This window comes from Oncorhynchus nerka, linkage group LG12 (assembly GCF_034236695.1).
Source record: "Oncorhynchus nerka isolate Pitt River linkage group LG12, Oner_Uvic_2.0, whole genome shotgun sequence".
Taxonomy (NCBI): domain Eukaryota; kingdom Metazoa; phylum Chordata; class Actinopteri; order Salmoniformes; family Salmonidae; genus Oncorhynchus; species Oncorhynchus nerka.
The window spans coordinates 73,632,431-73,654,110 of record NC_088407.1 but is presented as its reverse complement, the minus strand read 5'-3'; the positions used below and the strand labels follow the sequence as shown (position 1 = coordinate 73,654,110).

At 45.1% G+C, this 21,680-nt stretch overlaps 1 protein-coding gene across 3 annotated transcripts in view; it reads right to left on the bottom strand.

Moving 5' to 3' along the window:
• LOC115138720 (coiled-coil domain-containing protein 85C-A-like) overlaps positions 1 to 20,655 on the bottom strand; it is a 135,931-nt gene extending 115,276 nt beyond the window's left edge. For 2 of the 3 annotated variants that reach the window (XM_029675859.2, XM_029675861.2), the window contains exon 1: positions 19,220 to 20,654. In XM_029675859.2, the coding sequence (XP_029531719.1) occupies positions 19,220 to 19,925 (706 nt within the window). In that variant the 5' untranslated portion in view covers positions 19,926 to 20,654. Of the gene's footprint in view, positions 1 to 19,219 lie in introns of all 3 variants that reach the window. The other variant, XM_029675860.2, reaches the window with a different exon arrangement.
• Between the last annotated feature and the right edge of the window lie 1,025 nt (positions 20,656 to 21,680).

Here is a 21,680-nt window from a genome sequence, read left to right as displayed (position 1 = left end):
CACACAATATTCCATTATGACAAAGTGAAAACAGGTTTTCAATTTTTTTGCAAATTTAAAAAAATAAAAAATAAGAAATACCTTATTTATGTAAGTATCCATGTAAGTATCCAATTGTATGTAAGTATCCAATTAATTGGACATGATTTGGAAAGCCACACACCTGTATATACTGTATAAGGTCCCACAGTTGACAGTGCATGTCAGAGTAAAAACCAAGCTATGAGGACGAAGGAATTGTCAGTAGAGCTCTGAGACAGGATTATGTCAAGGCACAGATATGGGGAAGGTTACCAAAAAATGTCTGCAGCATTGAAGGTCCCCAAGAACACCGTGGCCTCCGTCATTCTTAAATGGAAGAAGTTTGGAACCACCAAGACGAGAGCTGGCCGCCCGGCCAAACAGAGCCATCAGTGGAGAAGGGTCTTGGTCAGGGAGGTGACCAATCAGGCCTTTATGGTAGAGTGACCAGCGGAAGCTACTCAGTAAAAGGCACATGACAGCCCATTTGGAGTTTGGAAAAGGTACCTAAAGATTCTCAGACCATTTTTGTTTTTACATTAAAAAAACATTTTTACTTATTTAACTAGGCAAGCCAGTTAAGAACAAATTATTATTTACAATGACGGCGTAGCCCAGCCAAACCCAGACGACGCTGGGCCAATTGTGCGCCGCTCTATGGCACTCCCAATCATGGCTGGTTGTGATACCGCCTGGAATCAAACCAGGGTCTGTAGTGACGCCACTAGCACTGCGATACAGTGCCTTAGACCACAGTGCCACTCGGAAGCCCCCAAAACAAGATTCTCTGGTCTGATGAAACCAAGATCGAACTCTTTGGCCTGAATGCCAAGTGTCACATCTGGAGGAAACCTGGCACCATCCCTACTGTCAACATCAATGATGATTATCACTTGGCTGGAAAACAACATCAGATTTAGGATAAACAGCGTCAGCGTAGATGAGGTCCATAAATGGACATCCACATGTTTTATATAAATCCAAAGACTGTTCTGAGACTTAACAGTGCCATATGGTGACATGGTTCATAGGACAACATAAGACTACAGTATTTACTGTTGAGGGTTCAAGCCAGGCCACATTCTCCTATTACTGTACATACTGTAGGTCATGGGATGTTTGAATAGACTCAATGTTCAAGCTTTCAAGGTTAATGTTCCCATTTAGTTCAAGACATTCTTTAAAAAATACTGAATAAGATTTCTGCAATCAAGAAATAATCAAGATTATTCATTTTTATATTTTATTTATTTTGATCTGCCACAGGGGGTCATAACGCACACATTTTTCAGCTCAACATCCTAACTAAACTCAGTGTGCAGGTGAGAGACGGGTTTCTCACATTGAGCCATCATTATAACGTGAGTTGGTGAATATATAACGCTACTGTATAGTTAATGAGGAAGTGACCTATATGGTGTAACATTTCAATTAAAACCACTGGTGTGTTTATTCAAACAAACAGACGCATACTAGGACTAACTGTCTCCTGTGTTACTGAAGGACGTTTTATAGAGAATGTCACCAATGTCAGGTATGTGTTAGTTGAAGCTACCTAGATTCAAATTCAAACTCTTCGCCAACTGATAACAGCCATTGTAAAAAGTCTTATCTCGAGAGAGGTATCCTTGGTTGTTCACAAGGGTGGGGCCTGAGTGTGGCATTGTGCAGATTGCCTTTAGACCTTGGTCAAATACATTATGTATTTGACACAGCCAAATCTCTCTCTCTCTCTCTCTCTCTCTCTCTCTCTCTCTCTCTCTCTCTCTCTCTCTCAGGCTGTGGGTACTAGTGTTGCACAGTATACCTGTACCACGGTAATATTACGGTACCAAAACATCATGATACTTAAGAAACTAACTTTTTGTAATACTGTAGTACTGTTTCATATAATACTACTGACTTTTTCAGCCCTACACTCTTATAAAAGGGGTTCCAGAAGGGTTCTTCGGCTGTCCCCATAGGATAACCCAGTTCTGGGTTTGGATTCCATGTAGAACCCTCTGTCGAAAGGGTTTTACATGGAACCAAAAGGGGATCTTCAAAGGGTTCTCCTATGGGGGCAGCCGAAGAACCCTTTCAGGTTCTAGATAGCAAAACAAATTTTAAGAATGTACCGATGTAAAGAACTTGCTGGCGCCTGTTCTAAAATGTTTATACAGTCAGTTCTGTTTATAAATTCAGCATGTTTCATCAACAGCTACTAGACTATTGTATGTACAGGTACAATAATATCCACTTCACTCACCTGTTCATCACCACGTAATCAACCAGACGTATGATACCAGCCCTCACTCACCTGTTCATCACCACGTAATCAACCAGACGTATCCTATACCAGCCCTCACTCACTTGTTCATCACCACGTAATCAACCAGACGTATCATACCAGCCCTCACTCACCTGTTCATCACCACGTAATCAACCAGACGTATGATACCAGCCCTCACTCACCTGTTCATCACCACGTAATCAACCAGACGTATGATACCAGCCCTCACTCACCTGTTCATCACCACGTAATCAACCAGACGTATCCATACCAGCCCTCACTCACCTGTTCATCACCACGTAATCAACCAGACGTATGATACCAGCCCTCACTCACCTGTTCATCACCACGTAATCAACCAGACGTATGATACTAGCCCTCACTCACCTGTTCATCACCACGTAATCAACCAGACGTATCCTATACCAGCCCTCACTCACCTGTTCATCACCACGTAATCAACCAGACGTATGATACCAGCCCTCACTCACCTGTTCATCACCACGTAATCAACCAGACGTATGATACCAGCCCTCACTCACCTGTTCATCACCACGTAATCAACCAGACGTATCCATACCAGCCCTCACTCACCTGTTCATCACCACGTAATCAACCAGACGTATGATACCAGCCCTCACTCACCTGTTCATCACCACGTAATCAACCAGACGTATGATACCAGCCCTCACTCACCTGTTCATCACCACGTAATCAACCAGACGTATCCTATACCAGCCCTCACTCACCTGTTCATCACCACGTAATCAACCAGACGTATCCTATACTAGCCCTCACTCACCTGTTCATCACCACGTAATCAACCAGACGTATCCATACCAGCCCTCACTCACCTGTTCATCACCACGTAATCAACCAGACGTATCATACCAGCCCTCACTCACCTGTTCATCACCACGTAATCAACCAGACGTATCCTATACTAGCCCTCACTCACCTGTTCATCACCACGTAATCAACCAGACGTATCATACCAGCCCTCACTCACCTGTTCATCACCACGTAATCAACCAGACGTATCATACCAGCCCTCACTCACCTGTTCATCACCACGTAATCAACCAGACGTATCATACCAGCCCTCACTCACCTGTTCATCACCACGTAATCAACCAGACGTATCCTATACCAGCCCTCACTCACCTGTTCATCACCACGTAATCAACCAGACGTATGATACCAGCCCTCACTCACCTGTTCATCACCACGTAATCAACCAGACGTATCCATACCAGCCCTCACTCACCTGTTCATCACCACGTAATCAACCAGACGTATGATACCAGCCCTCACTCACCTGTTCATCACCACGTAATCAACCAGACGTATGATACTAGCCCTCACTCACCTGTTCATCACCACGTAATCAACCAGACGTATCCTATACCAGCCCTCACTCACCTGTTCATCACCACGTAATCAACCAGACGTATGATACCAGCCCTCACTCACCTGTTCATCACCACGTAATCAACCAGACGTATGATACCAGCCCTCACTCACCTGTTCATCACCACGTAATCAACCAGACGTATCCATACCAGCCCTCACTCACCTGTTCATCACCACGTAATCAACCAGACGTATGATACCAGCCCTCACTCACCTGTTCATCACCACGTAATCAACCAGACGTATGATACCAGCCCTCACTCACCTGTTCATCACCACGTAATCAACCAGACGTATCCTATACCAGCCCTCACTCACCTGTTCATCACCACGTAATCAACCAGACGTATCCTATACTAGCCCTCACTCACCTGTTCATCACCACGTAATCAACCAGACGTATCCATACCAGCCCTCACTCACCTGTTCATCACCACGTAATCAACCAGACGTATCATACCAGCCCTCACTCACCTGTTCATCACCACGTAATCAACCAGACGTATCCTATACTAGCCCTCACTCACCTGTTCATCACCACGTAATCAACCAGACGTATCATACCAGCCCTCACTCACCTGTTCATCACCACGTAATCAACCAGACGTATCATACCAGCCCTCACTCACCTGTTCATCACCACGTAATCAACCAGACGTATCATACCAGCCCTCACTCACCTGTTCATCACCACGTAATCAACCAGACGTATCCTATACCAGCCCTCACTCACCTGTTCATCACCACGTAATCAACCAGACGTATCATACCAGCCCTCACTCACCTGTTCATCACCACGTAATCAACCAGACGTATCCTATACTAGCCCTCACTCACCTGTTCATCACCACGTAATCAACCAGACGTATCCTATACCAGCCCTCACTCACCTGTTCATCACCACGTAATCAACCAGACGTATCATACCAGCCCTCACTCACCTGTTCATCACCACGTAATCAACCAGACGTATCATACCAGCCCTCACTCACCTGTTCATCACCACGTAATCAACCAGACGTATGATACCAGCCCTCACTCACCTGTTCATCACCACGTAATCAACCAGACGTATCCTATACCAGCCCTCACTCACTTGTTCATCACCACGTAATCAACCAGACGTATCATACCAGCCCTCACTCACCTGTTCATCACCACGTAATCAACCAGACGTATGATACCAGCCCTCACTCACCTGTTCATCACCACGTAATCAACCAGACGTATGATACCAGCCCTCACTCACCTGTTCATCACCACGTAATCAACCAGACGTATCCATACCAGCCCTCACTCACCTGTTCATCACCACGTAATCAACCAGACGTATGATACCAGCCCTCACTCACCTGTTCATCACCACGTAATCAACCAGACGTATGATACCAGCCCTCACTCACCTGTTCATCACCACGTAATCAACCAGACGTATCCTATACCAGCCCTCACTCACCTGTTCATCACCACGTAATCAACCAGACGTATGATACCAGCCCTCACTCACCTGTTCATCACCACGTAATCAACCAGACGTATGATACCAGCCCTCACTCACCTGTTCATCACCACGTAATCAACCAGACGTATCCATACCAGCCCTCACTCACCTGTTCATCACCACGTAATCAACCAGACGTATGATACCAGCCCTCACTCACCTGTTCATCACCACGTAATCAACCAGACGTATGATACCAGCCCTCACTCACCTGTTCATCACCACGTAATCAACCAGACGTATCCTATACCAGCCCTCACTCACCTGTTCATCACCACGTAATCAACCAGACGTATCCTATACTAGCCCTCACTCACCTGTTCATCACCACGTAATCAACCAGACGTATCCATACCAGCCCTCACTCACCTGTTCATCACCACGTAATCAACCAGACGTATCATACCAGCCCTCACTCACCTGTTCATCACCACGTAATCAACCAGACGTATCCTATACTAGCCCTCACTCACCTGTTCATCACCACGTAATCAACCAGACGTATCCTATACCAGCCCTCACTCACCTGTTCATCACCACGTAATCAACCAGACGTATCATACCAGCCCTCACTCACCTGTTCATCACCACGTAATCAACCAGACGTATGATACCAGCCCTCACTCACCTGTTCATCACCACGTAATCAACCAGATGTATGATACCAGCCCTCACTCACCTGTTCATCACCACGTAATCAACCAGACGTATGATACCAGCCCTCACTCACCTGTTCATCACCACGTAATCAACCAGACGTATCCATAACAGCCCTCACTCACCTGTTCATCACCACGTAATCAACCAGACGTATGATACCAGCCCTCACTCACCTGTTCATCACCACGTAATCAACCAGACGTATGATACCAGCCCTCACTCACCTGTTCATCACCACGTAATCAACCAGACGTATCCTATACAAGCCCTCACTCACCTGTTCATCACCACGTAATCAACCAGACATATCCTATACTAGCCCTCACTCACCTGTTCATCACCACGTAATCAACCAGACGTATCATACCAGCCCTCACTCACCTGTTCATCACCACGTAATCAACCAGACGTATCCACACCAGCCCTCACTCACCTGTTCATCACCACGTAATCAACCAGACGTATCCTATACTAGCCCTCACTCACCTGTTCATCACCACGTAATCAACCAGACGTATCATACCAGCCCTCACTCACCTGTTCATCACCACGTAATCAACCAGACGTATCCTATACCAGCCCTCACTCCCCTGTTCATCACCACGTAATCAACCAGACGTATCATACCAGCCCTCACTCACCTGCACATCACCACGTAATCAACCAGACGTATCATACCAGCCCTCACTCACCTGTTCATCACCACGTAATCAACCAGACGTATCATACCAGCCCTCACTCACCTGTTCATCACCACGTAATCAACCAGACGTATCATACCAGCCCTCACTCACCTGTTCATCACCACGTAATCAACCAGACGTATCCATATCAGCCCTCACTCACCTGCTCATCACCACGTAATCAACCAGACGTATCATACCAGCCCTCACTCACCTGCACATCACCACGTAATCAACCAGACGTATCATACCAGCCCTCACTCACCTGTTCATCACCACGTAATCAACCAGACGTATCATACCAGCCCTCACTCACCTGTTCATCACCACGTAATCAACCAGACGTATCATACCAGCCCTCACTCACCTGTTCATCACCACGTAATCAACCAGACGTATCCTATACCAGCCCTCACTCACCTGTTCATCACCACGTAATCAACCAGACGTATCATACCAGCCCTCACTCACCTGTTCATCACCACGTAATCAACCAGACGTATCATACCAGCCCTCACTCACCTGTTCATCACCACGTAATCAACCAGACGTATCCTATACCAGCCCTCACTCACCTGTTCATCACCACGTAATCAACCAGACGTATCATACTAGCCCTCACTCACCTGTTCATCACCACGTAATCAACCAGAAGTATCCTATACTAGCCCTCACTCACCTGTTCATCACCACGTAATCAACCAGACGTATCCTATACCAGCCCTCACTCACCTGTTCATCACCACGTAATCACCCTGTCGTTCTCAACTAACATCATGGCGGTGGCCCGTTCTTGTAGGTTCATGCTCTACAACATCCGCAGAGTACGACCCTGCCTCACACAGGAAGCAGCGCAGGTCCTAATCCAGGCACTTGTCATCTCCCGTCTGGATTACTGCAACTCGCTGTTGGCTGGGCTCCCTGCCTGTGCCATTAAACCCCTACAACTCATCCAGAACGCCGCAGCCCGTCTGGTGTTCAACCTTCCCAAGTTCTCTCACGTCACCCCGCTCCTCCGCTCTCTCCACTGGCTTCCAGTTGAAGCTCGCATCCGCTACAAGACCATGGTGCTTGCCTACGGAGCTGTGAGGGGAACGGCACCTCAGTACCTCCAGGCTCTGATCAGGCCCTACACCCAAACAAGGGCACTGCGTTCATCCACCTCTGGCCTGCTCGCCTCCCTACCACTGAGGAAGTACAGTTCCCGCGCAGCCCAGTCAAAACTGTTCGCTGCTCTGGCCCCCCAATGGTGGAACAAACTCCCTCACGACGCCAGGACAGCGGAGTCAATCACCACCTTCCGGAGACACCTGAAACCCCACCTCTTTCAGGAATAACTAGGATAGGATAAAGTAATCCTTCTCACCCCCCCCCTTAAAAGATTTAGATGCACTATTGTAAAGTGGCTGTTCCACTGGATGTCTTAAGGTGAACGCACCAATTTGTAAGTCGCTCTGGATAAGAGCGTCTGCTAAATGACTTAAATGTAAATATATTACAAATAAAAACAGAAATACCTTATCTACATAAGTATTCAGACCCTTTGCTATGAGACTCGAAATTGAGCTCAGGTGCATCCTGTTTCCATTGATCATCCTTGAGATGTTTCTACAACTTGATTGGAGTCCAACTGTGGTAAATTCATTTGGTTTTGACTCCTCCCAGAGCGCTAAGAACCTTGGCGTGATCCTGGACAACACCCTGTCGTTCTCAACTAACATCAAGGCGGTGGCCCGTTCCTGTAGGTTCATGCTCTACAACATCCGCAGAGTACGACCCTGCCTCACACAGGAAACGGCGCAGGTCCTAATCCAGGCACTTGTCATCTCCAGTCTGGATTACTGCAACTCGCTGTTGGCTGGGCTCCCTGCCTGTGCCATTAAACCCCTACAACTCATCCAGAACGCTGCAGCCCGTCTGGTGTTCAACCTTCCCAAGTTCTCTCACGTCACCCCGCTCCTCCGCTCTCTCCACTGGCTTCCAGTTGAAGCTCGCATCCGCTACAAGACCATGGTGCTTGCCTACGGAGCTGTGAGGGGAACGGCACCTCAGTACCTCCAGGCTCTGATCAGGCCCTACACCCAAACAAGGGCACTGCGTTCATCCACCTCTGGCCTGCTCGCCTCCCTACCACTGAGGAAGTACAGTTCCCGCTCAGCCCAGTCAAAACTGTTCGCTGCTCTGGCCCCCCAATGGTGGAACAAACTCCCTCACGACGCCAGGACAGCGGAGTCAATCACCACCTTCCGGAGACACCTGAAACCCCACCTCTTTAAGGAATACCTAGGATAGGATAAAGTAATCCCTCTCACCCCCCTTAAAAGATTTAGATGCACTACTGTTCCACTGGATGTCATAAGGTGAATGCACCAATTTGTAAGTCGCTCTGGATAAGAGCGTCTGCTAAATGACTTAAATGTAAATGTAAAATGATTTGGAAAGGCACACACCTGTCTATATAAGGTCCCACAGTTGACAGTGCATGTCAGAGCAAAAAGCAAGCCATGAGGTCGAAGGAATTATCCATAGAGCTCCAAGACAGGATTTTCCCTTACTGCCACAATGGCTTGCATATTATTATGCATGTACTGTATATATCCCATTCCTCCAGCCAAATTACATGTAGGCCTTTGAAAATATGAGCAAATCAGCCATTCTATGCAGCATTCTATTATACACTGAAGAGTGTGAAGTTAAAATCAATGTGTTGCATTGAGTAGAACCCCCCCCCCCCCCCCTACTCGGTATCGTGATACTTGGCTTGGTATCGTATTATTAGTACAATGTTGGTATCATGACAACACTAGTGGGAACCAAAGAAAGAGTGGGGGGAGAATGGGAGAGACACTGAGTGCAACAGACAGAGAAAGGGGGGGTTCAGAGTTTGGACAGAGGAGGACAACAAGTGCAACAGGGGAAGTGAGGGAAAGAGAAAGAGAGGGGGCAACACAGCAACACAATTAGACCCAACCAAATCATGAGAAAACTAAAATAGAATTACTTGACAAAAATAATTAACAAAAAAACAGAGCAAACTAGAATGCTATTTGGCCCTAATCAGAGAGTACACATTGGCACCTGACCACTGTGACTGACCCAAACTTAAGGAAAGCTTTGACTATGTACAGACTCAGTGAGCATAGCCTTGCTATTGAGAAAGGCCGTCGTAGGCAGACCTGGCTCTCAAGAGAAGACAGGCTATGTGCTCACTGCCCACAAAATGAGGTGGAAACTGAGCTGCACTTCCTATCCTCCTGCCAAATGTATGACCATATTAGAGACACATATTTCCTTCAGGTTACACAGATCCACAAATAATTAGAAAACAAACCCATTTGTGTAAAACTCCCATATCTACTGGATGAAATACCACAGTGCGCCATCACATTGGCAAGATTTGTGACCTGTTGCCACAAGAAAAGGGCAACCAGTGAAGAACAAACACCATTGTAAATACAACCCATATTTATGTTTATTTATTTTTCCTTTTGCACTTGATCTGACATTTGTAATGTCTTTATTATTTTTGGAACTTTTGGGGGTGTAATGTTTACTGTTCATTTTGTATGTTTATTTCACTTTTGTTTATTATCTAGTTCACTTGCTTTGGCAATGTTAACATATGTTTCCCATGCCAATAAAGCCCTTGAATTGAATTGACAGGGGGGAATGAGGGCTTGGTAGGGTGGGCGAACAAGTGCAACAGGGAAAGAGAGAGAGAGACAGAGAATAAATGAGAGTAAATGAGTGAGTGAGTGAGTGAGTGAAAGAAAGAGACCCATTGATAAAAGTTTGGGGGGTAGTGGGTGGAGGAGGAGAAGGGCAGCTGGGAAGCAGGGCACAGAACTGAACACAACAGAGATGGCTGAACAAAGACCTCCACAGGCCCATACAGCCTCACACACAGCCCCCAAGCCTGACTCTATAGTGCCTGATCAAACACATCATCCAGGAAGTGAGCCAGGACCCGAGACAGGGCAAAACCAAACACACACAGAGCCATAACACAAAGCACACAGAGCACACAGAGCCATAACACAGAGCACACAGAGCCATAACACAGAGCACACAGAGCCATAACACAGAGCACACAGAGCCATAACACAGAGCACACAGAGCCATAACACAGAGCAAACAGAGCCATAACACAGAGCACACAGAGCACACAGAGCCATAACACAGAGCACACAGAGCCATAACACAGAGCACACAGAGCCATAACACAGAGCACACAGAGCCATAACACAGAGCACACAGAGCCATAACACAGAGCACACAGAGCCATAACACAGAGCACACAGAGCCATAACACAGAGCACACAGAGCCATAACACAGAGCACACAGAGCCATAACACAGAGCACACAGAGCCATAACACAGAGCACACAGCTTTTAACAGCACAAGTGTTTCAGCAGGACCATTAGACAGGAGGACCAAACCAAGAGGCAAAGCCAACCAAACACACCATAGTCCTAAGAGCAACCGGAACCCATGCACCAAAAATATCTCAAGGTGCATTAAAAATACAGTATTACTGAATACTGATGATTCTGCCCTAATGGAGGTACAGTAATCAGACACAACCCAACAAAGCTCAGCGCTTTCAGGGCCCCACCACACCTCCCCACTGTACTGCTGGGTGTTTCAGCCAAAGTCAACCTCCCCCTCACCTCCCCTCTCTCCAAACAAGATAAGAGTTATCACTGCACTGCCAACTATGTAGACTGTCTAATCACCTCAAAACGGTGTGAAGTGAACAGAGTAGGAGAAAATATTTAATCAGTTAAACACTACGACCAAACCCTTTCCTGAAAGGCATTCTTGTTATGGACAAGTTTATTATACCTGATTATCATTATGAAATTATTAAAACAACTTCTAAAGTACATAAGTGAGTGGGAAAGCTTAAGAACAATAGAACAAAAGAGTGAAGTCATTGCAATTCCCAGACTGTAGAAGAGACAACAAAAAAAGCAAGATGGATGGAGAGAGAACCCTTTTCAGAGAGAATCCTGTTTAGTCTCATGAGAACGACTGTAAAGCTTTTAGTCCAGTGATGTGTTTTAGTCATAAATAAACATAAAGCTGTGTACTTGCTGATTGACAAGCACCTTAGTGGTGTACAGTAGGTTGTATATAAGATGGTCTCACACACAAGCACACACACGGCGTGCCACTTTTGCGATAGAACAGGCCTGAATTCTTCAGGGTGTCGGAGACGTTCCACAGGGATGTTGGTTCATGCCGACGCGATGGCATCACGCAGTTGTTGCAGATTGGATGGCGGTACATTCATGCTGTGAACAGCCCGTTCCATCTCATCTCAAACATGCTCTATTGGGTTGAGGTCTGAGGACTGACCAGGCCGGTCAAGTCAACTGAACTCACTGTCATGTTCCAGGCAATGTTTTTCCACTCCTCAATTGTCCAGTGTTGGTGACAGTGTGCCCACTGGAGCCTCGTCTTGTTTTTAGCTGATAGGAGTGGAACCCGGTGTGGTCGTCTGCTGCAATAGCCCATCCGTGACAATAATCAATGAGTTGTGTGTTCCGAGATGCCGTTCTGCACACCACTGTTGTACTGCGCCGTTATTTGTCTGCTTGTGGCTCACCTGTTAGATTGCACATTTCTTGCCGTTCTCCTTTGACTTCTCTCAATCAAATGTATTTATATAGCCCTTCGTACATCAGCTGATATCTCAAAGTGCTGTACGGAAACCCAGCCTAAAACCCCAAACAGCAAGCAACGAGCTCTTTTATTCCACATGACGGCCCTTGACTGGATATTTTTTGTTTGTCGCACCACTCTCTGTAAAACCTAATCACTGTCATGCGTGAAAAGCCCAGGAGGGCGGGCGTTTCTGAGATACTGGATATGGCTTGTCTGGCACCGACGATCATACCACGCTCAAAGTTGCTTAGGTCACTTGATTTGCCCATTCTAACGTTCAATCGAACAGTAACTGAATGCCTTGATGCCTGTCTGCCTGCTTTATATAGCAAGCCATGGCCACATGACTCACTGTCTGTAGGGTAAAGGGGAAAGGTGTACCTAATAAACTGTCTGGTGAGTGTTTAACACACACAAGCAGAAACACACTGTAACTGTAGGATGACTGCCACTTTTAAGATGAGAGGAGTGTAAAACACACACACTGCTGTGAGAGAGAGTGCATGCCGCCAAGCCTTTTCCTCTGAGGCAGCGCTGGAATGAATCCTCTGAATTTACAGTCGGACTAATCTCAACAAGTGGGCTCTCTCACCATACATATCCCTCTACACACACACACACACACACACACAGAGAGAGAGAGAGAGAGAGAGAGTCTAAAACTGTGACTGATAACCCTCCCACATGGCTCGGCTAGTAAATAAAAGCAGTGGGTAAAACTTACAGCGACACTGTGGCACCTCGTTCCCCTCAGCTACAGCGGCTGATTTAATAGGCCAGAGAGCAGAGAGAACCAATAAACTGGCAAAAACTCTTAGATTGATCTCACCATGACCACTGCATCACACACAGATGAGAGAATGCTGGAGGAGAAACATTAGTCTTGGTGGGGATAGAATTTCACTGTTAGTCTACACCCGTTGTGACACTGTGACAATGAACCAACCAGAATACAGCCAGCCAGGCTCTGACCGAGCAGCTTGTGCCAAAACCAGACCACATTCACACAACATGGCACTATGATCAATACAGTTTGTCCATCAGAGTATTCTTAACAAAGGCCACATGCAGGGCTGTATGCCCACTGTAACAATGGCTTTGTCACAGCGACCACCAGCTAGTCACAGACCTGACACTGCAAATTTCACACATTGAATGCATTCCAAATGGCATCCTATTCCATAGTAGTACACTACTTTTGACCAGGGCCCATAGGGCTCTGGTCAAAAGTAGTGGACTAAATAGGGAACAAGGTGCCATTTGGGACAAAAACACATTGATTAGCTTTAGCCACATGGACAAAAGAGACACACATCTGTCTCAGTCTGTACTGTAGCTGTATTAAGGAGACGGTCTGTACTGTAGCTGTATTGAGGAGATGGTCTGTACTGTAGCTGTATGGAGGAGATGGTCTGTACTGTAGCTGTATTGTTGAGATGGTCTGTACTGTAGCTGTATGGAGGAGATGGTCTGTACTGTAGCTGTATGGAGGAGATGGTCTGTACTGTAGCTGTATTGTTGAGATGGTCTGTACTGTAGCTGTATGGAGGAGATGGTCTGTACTGTAGCTGTATGGAGGAGATGGTCTGTACTGTAGCTGTATTGATGAGATGGTCTGTACTGTAGCTGTATTGATGAGATGGTCTGTACTGTAGCTGTATGGAGGAGATGGTCTGTACTGTAGCTGTATTGAGGAGATGGTCTGTACTGTAGCTGTATTGAGGAGACGGTCTGTACTGTAGCTGTATTGATGAGATGGTCTGTACTGTAGCTGTATTGTTGAGATGGTCTGTACTGTAGCTGTATTAAGGAGACGGTCTGTACTGTAGCTGTATTGAGGAGATGGTCTGTACTGTAGCTGTATGGAGGAGATGGTCTGTACTGTAGCTGTATTAAGGAGACGGTCTGTACTGTAGCTGTATTGTTGAGATGGTCTGTACTGTAGCTGTATTGAGGAGACGGTCTGTACTGTAGCTGTATTGAGGAGATGGTCTGTACTGTAGCTGTATGGAGGAGATGGTCTGTACTGTAGCTGTATTAAGGAGACGGTCTGTACTGTAGCTGTATTGTTGAGATGGTCTGTACTGTAGCTGTATTGAGGAGATGGTCTGTACTGTAGCTGTATTGATGAGATGGTCTGTACTGTAGCTGTATGGAGGAGATGGTCTGTACTGTAGCTGTATTGAGGAGACGGTCTGTACTGTAGCTGTATTGATGAGATGGTCTGTACTGTAGCTGTATTGTTGAGATGGTCTGTACTGTAGCTGTATTGTTGAGATGGTCTGTACTGTAGCTGTATGGAGGAGATGGTCTGTAATGTAGCTGTATGGAGGAGATGGTCTGTACTGTAGCTGTATTGAGGAGACGGTCTGTACTGTAGCTGTATGGAGGAGATGGTCTGTACTGTAGCTGTATTGTTGAGATGGTCTGTACTGTAGCTGTATTGAGGAGATGGTCTGTACTGTAGCTGTATGGAGGAGATGGTCTGTACTGTAGCTGTATTGAGGAGACGGTCTGTACTGTAGCTGTATTGAGGAGATGGTCTGTACTGTAGCTGTATTGAGGAGATGGTCTGTACTGTAGCTGTATTGATGAGATTGTCTGTACTGTAGCTGTATGGAGGAGATGGTCTGTACTGTAGCTGTATTGGTGAGATGGTCTGTACTGTAGCTGTATTAAGGAGATTGTCTGTACTGTAGCTGTATTGAGGAGATGGTCTGTACTGTAGCTGTATTGATGAGATTGTCTGTACTGTAGCTGTATGGAGGAGATGGTCTGTACTGTAGCTGTATTGTTGAGATGGTCTGTACTGTAGCTGTATGGAGGAGATGGTCTGTACTGTAGCTGTATTGATGAGATGGTCTGTACTGTAGCTGTATTGTTGAGATGGTCTGTAGTGTAGCTGTATTAAGGAGATGGTCTGTACTGTAGCTGTATTGATGAGATGGTCTGTACTGTAGCTGTATTGTTGAGATGGTCTGTAGTGTAGCTGTATTAAGGAGACGGTCTGTACTGTAGCTGTATTGATGAGATGGTCTGTACTGTAGCTGTATTGAGGAGATGGTCTGTACTGTAGCTGTATTAAGGAGACGGTCTGTACTGTAGCTGTATTGAGGAGATGGTCTGTACTGTAGCTGTATGGAGGAGATGGTCTGTACTGTAGCTGTATTGATGAGATGGTCTGTACTGTAGCTGTATTGTTGAGATGGTCTGTACTGTATCTGTATTGAGGAGACGGTCTGTACTGTAGCTGTATTGAGGAGATGGTCTGTACTGTAGCTGTATTGAGGAGATGGTCTGTACTGTAGCTGTATTAAGGAGACGGTCTGTACTGTAGCTGTATTGAGGAGATGGTCTGTACTGTAGCTGTATGGAGGAGATGGTCTGTACTGTAGCTGTATTAAGGAGACGGTCTGTACTGTAGCTGTATTGATGAGATGGTCTGTACTGTAGCTGTATGGAGGAGATGGTCTGTACTGTAGCTGTATTGAGGAGACGGTCTGTACTGTAGCTGTATTGAGGAGATGGTCTGTACTGTAGCTGTATTGAGGAGATGGTCTGTACTGTAGCTGTATTAAGGAGACGGTCTGTACTGTAGCTGTATTGAGGAGATGGTCTGTACTGTAGCTGTATGGAGGAGATGGTCTGTACTGTAGCTGTATTAAGGAGACGGTCTGTACTGTAGCTGTATTGTTGAGATGGTCTGTACTGTAGCTGTATTGAGGAGACGGTCTGTACTGTAGCTGTATTGAGGAGATGGTCTGTACTGTAGCTGTATTGTTGAGATGGTCTGTACTGTAGCTGTATTTTTGAGATGGTCTGTACTGTAGCTGTATTTTTGAGATGGTCTGTACTGTAGCTGTATGGAGGAGATGGGCTGTACTGTAGCTGTATTGATGAGATGGTCTGTACTGTAGCTGTATGGAGGAGATGGTCTGTACTGTAGCTGTATTGGTGAGATGGTCTGTACTGTAGCTGTATTGATGAGATTGTCTGTACTGTAGCTGTATTGTTGCGATGGTCTGTACTGTAGCTGTATTGATGAGATGTGATGTATGTCCAGCCAATTATCCTTACTGTAAGAGTAGCATATGGGCCACAGAGTTTATCACCTAGTAAAAAGAGGGGTTGAGGGAGTAGGGAGTAGGAGTAGTGGAAAGATAGGATAGAGGTCATTTAGAAGTGAGTGGACAGCAGTGGATAGCAATAAGTGCATATCTAAGATAAGATAAAGACTTGGTTTATAGGGAGGCTCCATTAGCAGACTGGGTCCTTTCAACTTTTCAACACAGCTAGATTACTATGAAGTTAAACACAGCTTGTCTAAATGTTGAATACATGTTGACTACTATGAGGCCTGGCGTGGGTCCTACTTAACATGTCAACATATGGACAGTTTGCAGAGCTCAGGCAGTGCACTGTAACAGAAAACTGTAAATTATACGCTAATTTGGGGTATTATGAACAGTAAAATACTCTGAAACGTTTTACTGCTGCATACTGAAAATTATGGTGCATTGTGGGAAATGTTGTGGGTGTGGAAAGAATTGCTGTAGTTCCAATGGTACTGGAATTTTTGGAGAGCCAAAAGCCTTTTGACCACTAGTGGGGGTGCATGGTATTGTTGTTTCTTGCTCATTAACATATTTTGAGGCGTGCCTTGTAAGAGGATATATTTGTTGCACTCATGAGTGAGAACGCCGTAACAACTTAACTTATAAGTGGTTATAGTGCCCCATAACTTGTGTAGGGGACAGATTGGCATAGCAGCAGGTCCTAACCCTTTCCTGCAATCAACGACCAAAGGTTCTCTCTTTGCCCTCATGGGTGAAATGTACAAAAATTTTAAAATTCTAAATTAGCTATATATATTTTTTGTTCTATTCTGAACAGTTTTGTTAAATTTCAGTCTTCTGTGATGTATATAAAGTATAATATTGGGATGAAAACTTAAAATGAAATACATTTGTAATAAAAATCTCTTAAATGGTTGAGCATTTTTGGGTCTGTTTTGCATTGTAGTCACTGCCAGTTTAGTAAACCTTTGTTAAGGCCTCTAGAAGTGATACAGAACACCAAATATTTATTAATGTACTGTAATGTGTAAACACTTTACCTAGCAGCCAACCTGTTCTCACCAGTCCCTTGTAATTACAGTAAAATACTGTAAAATACAAACCCCTGCCCTCAATGAACCCATTCATTCAATCATTAATTTATTCAGATTATGGTAGCATTTATTTTTGTTATTTTTTTTACAGTACAATATAATACATTTTATGGTGTGGTACTGGGTGTCATTACACAGTACTTGCTTTGATACTGTATGTATATTACAGTCAGTGTACTGTAATATGAAATACAGAATTAGACTCGCCACTGAGCTGCCTGTAAGCTACTGTCAAATTCATGTTTTTTAAATAAAAACCCCGGTGTGGTTCCCACCTTGAAGCATGGAGGAGGAGGTGTGATGGTGTGGGAGTGCTTTTTAGGTGACAGTCTGTGATTTATTTAGAATTCAATGCACACTTAACCAGCATGGCTCCCACAGCATTCTGCAGCGATATGCCATCTCATCTGGTTTGCGCTTAGTGGGACTATAATTAGTTTTTAAACAGGACAATGACCCAAAACACATCTAATTGAGATGGTTTGAGATGAGTTGGACCGCAGAGTGAAGGATAAGCAGCCAACAAGTGCTTAGCATATGTGGGAACTCCTTCAAGACTGTTGGAAAAACATTCCAGGTGAAGCTGGTGGAGAGAATGCCAAGAGTGTGCAAAGCTGTCATCAAGGCAAAAGGTGGCTACTTTGAAGAATCTCAAATATAAAATATATTTGGATTTGTTTTTGGTTACTGCATGATTCCATATGTGTTATTTCATAGTTTTGATGTCTTCACTATTATTCTACAATGTAGAACATAATAAAAATAAAGAAAAACCCTGGAATGAGTAGGTGTGTCCGAACTTTTGACTAGTACTGCACCTTGGTGGTCAGGGTGTGTGGAGAGGGGTGAGGGTGGGGAACCCACTGGAAATACCCACGTCCACATATCTCTACATCTCTTATCTACCATTCAACACTAACAGCAGCAGTAATGTAAACTTCCTCTGAACCCATTCAGCCACCATGTTATTACTATGTAACAGGGCATGACAGAAAGGCCTAGTTCACCTTCCAAGGAGGTGTTTATGTATAGCATACTAGCTGACTATGAACCGATAAATAAGCATTTGGCACATTTTACATTAGGTTCCACATGAGTCTCTTGTGATATGACATAAGACACAGTGCACGGTGTGGTTATGGGTGCACAGATTAGATTGAAATGCAGACCGCATTCAAGGGTGGGAGGGACATTGTTTTAAGACTGTCTGGTTTTGGGGTGATAGGTCCTTATCAGACTCTCCATGTCTCCTTGTGGACCATTAACAGGTCAGGAGGTCATGATGACCTGGGCATGTTCCAAACTGGCCTTACTCCTTCCTGATAAGACTGCTTTTATCATGATGTCACTGGAACACTCTGATGTCAGAGGTGTGAGTTAAGGGCATCAGTGTGACAAGTGGGGTTCTATAATTCTAGGTTGTGTCCCAGATGGCTCCCTATATAGTGCCCTACAAGACTCAAAACGAATGTATGTTTTTTGGGCAGGGCTTCAATTCAAACCAATTCTATCACACACTTACAAGTAACTTGTGTGCTTGGCTATATGCATATTAAACTCTCATTCACTTTCTCTACTTACACAGCCAGCTAGGGCAGATTTCAGAATAGCTCATATCTGTAGGCTATATATTTAACACATCTGCATTAAAGGACAGCACTGGCCCCCTACCAACCATTCACACATTGGAGTCCTATATATCAAACTAAAGATGTAGTCTATAAAATGAACATTCCCATCATCTTCAATAATAAGGTGCACTCTGTAGGGAAACTCACCCACACATATTCTATAATTCATAGGATGTTATGTCTTTCTATGGACTCACCATGCAGTTCATTAGGGATGCTCCTGTGGATGTATGACACCGGCGACAGGTCGTCCATAGACCTCCGCAGGGACGCTATCTTCCCCTCGGCCGGCGTGTGTATGTGGTTGTGGTCAGGACTACCGGCACTGCCAGTGCTGGAGGTACTACTCCCGTCCCCGACGTCCCTAATGGTTCTGGTGCCCCCGTTCAGGTTGGTCAGGCTGGACTGGGAGTCTATAGAGCTCCGTGACCCGGCTCCGTTCCTCTCCTCCTCCAACATCAGAATGATCTCCTTCAGTTCCAGGTTCTCCCGCATCACAGAGCCCTGGTTGGCTTCCAGATCCTTCAGCTTCTGATGGTACACCCCGACATCCTTCCACATCGATCCAGCGGTGTAGCGGCCGAAGTGTTGCCACTCCCGAGAAAGCGTCTTGCCCTTCTGCCTGTCGTCGTCCAGGAAACAGCAGAGCTCCCGGAGCTCGTGGTTGTCGTCCTGCAGCTTCTGGTTGATCTCCTTGAGGCTGCGGATCTCGTGAAGGTGGACCTGTAGTCTCCGGTTCACGTCTTTCATCATGTTCCCGTGCTCCACCATTAAGTTCATTTTCTCGTTATCCGTTCTCCGTAGCTTCCTGATGAGCTCATCTTTTCCGAGCCTAGAGAGCTCCTCGTCCGTGAGTTTGCTCAAGTCATCCAGCAACGGTCCGTCTGGAGCATTTCTGTCCATGTTCCCCTCTTGGTGTTGCGCTTCTACGTGGGTTCGATTGCACTCTAAAGTGTCTATAGGATGTCTAAACCGAGCCTAAACGGTGACTTTGTAAAGAAAATCAAATCCATGATAGATTAAGTTATTCCAATGCGACATGAAGGAAGGATAACGATGAATTCAACAGGCCAGGAATCTGTAGCCTAATAAAAACGCGTTGGAGCTAAGCAAGTGACCCAAATAGGCAGGCAAGTAAGCAGGTAGCAGCCGTACCGTAGATAATCCCCTTGTCAAATTCAGCAAAATCGCAAAAAGCATATTTTCGTTTTCATTCCGATAAATGCTCTCAGAGTGGAGTTTAGAGAGACACCGTGCCCGCTTTTACGCACCGGACAGACCGGGAGAGAAGTGGTTATCTTTGGACATCGGATTCGCCGAATTACTTGAAAGGATCTCCCACAGCCTCGCTGATCCTCAGCAAGCACTGCATCAACTCGCAATGTAAGAGCTTTTGTGTCCACAGCGCAGGTTTGCTTTTAGCCAGGCAATATTCATTCAAAAGACAGAAATGTTCACGCTAACAAGCGCATACGAGCTCATAAAGCAATTCCTCCTTTACCAGCAAGGCCAACATGCACTAAAGTGACAGTATTCTGATCAAATGATGTCCTCAATCAAGGCAGCAAGGTTGGAATTCGCCCTCTGATCTCAGCATCCTGTCAGCTTCAAGCTTGACGCAACCAACTCAAAAAGATTTGTTCGGGCGACCAATCAGGGACTAGTAGAAACCAGTAACCTAGTAGTTGGAGCAGGTAGATAAAAGTAGAGCCTTGTAGTTTGACTCCACTGTTCACTCTTCTTAAAGGGCCAGCTGGCAGATTTCACGAGGGGAATATCTCCCATTTGAGTTTCAGAAAGTAAACTGAAATGCATTTGTTCGTAAACAAAAAATGAGTGGGCCTATTTGGAATGCAAATAAATACGAGGCCATAGGCTACTGGCTAATAATAGAGGTATAACGGAGTAGCCTATGACTAACTTTGTATGATACTATGATATGTTATGGAATGTGACAAATACACATAGTATATTGTAGAACAATTATTACCCATGGCTGTAGATACAGATTTAGTGTTTTCTCATTATTTGCTTGTGAGTTTGATGCATATATGCATATATTCTTCCTCATTCACCCCAACTTAAATTACCACAAGAGTTGACTGTCAGGATTTTCAGGGGGGAGAGGCCACTAAGAACTATAGGCCTATGACATTGATTTTAAAGCTTTAAAGCTTTAAAAAATATATATATATTTGTACCATATTTGTACTGTGTACTTGAGCTTGTGTCCTCAAAAGTGTCTACACCTCAGCAATTTATAAAACATTTGACCAGAAAGGTGAGATTTGAACCTTTATTGGAGTATGCAGCATTACTAGTTATTTTTTATGGTCCTCGTGATAAATCATTACTTTAGAGGATTATGTAGATTGCATTTTAGATTAGATTTAGTTCCTACATTTAAGAGGTTAATAGCTGATCATAAATATTATGACCAATAATAAAAGAATGATACAATAATGTGAAAGTTTGATCGTTTACTAAAGTCTAACAAGTTGTGAGGCCACAAGAATATTGTGTGAACCGGTTGCCATCTAGTGGCAAAGACAACAGTGCACCAAAAACTGCAACGATGTTGCAACAAGGCAGTTGCATAAATGTCTTATTCCACCATGAAACACTATAGGCTACATTGTTGCAAAACCTCGTTATGCA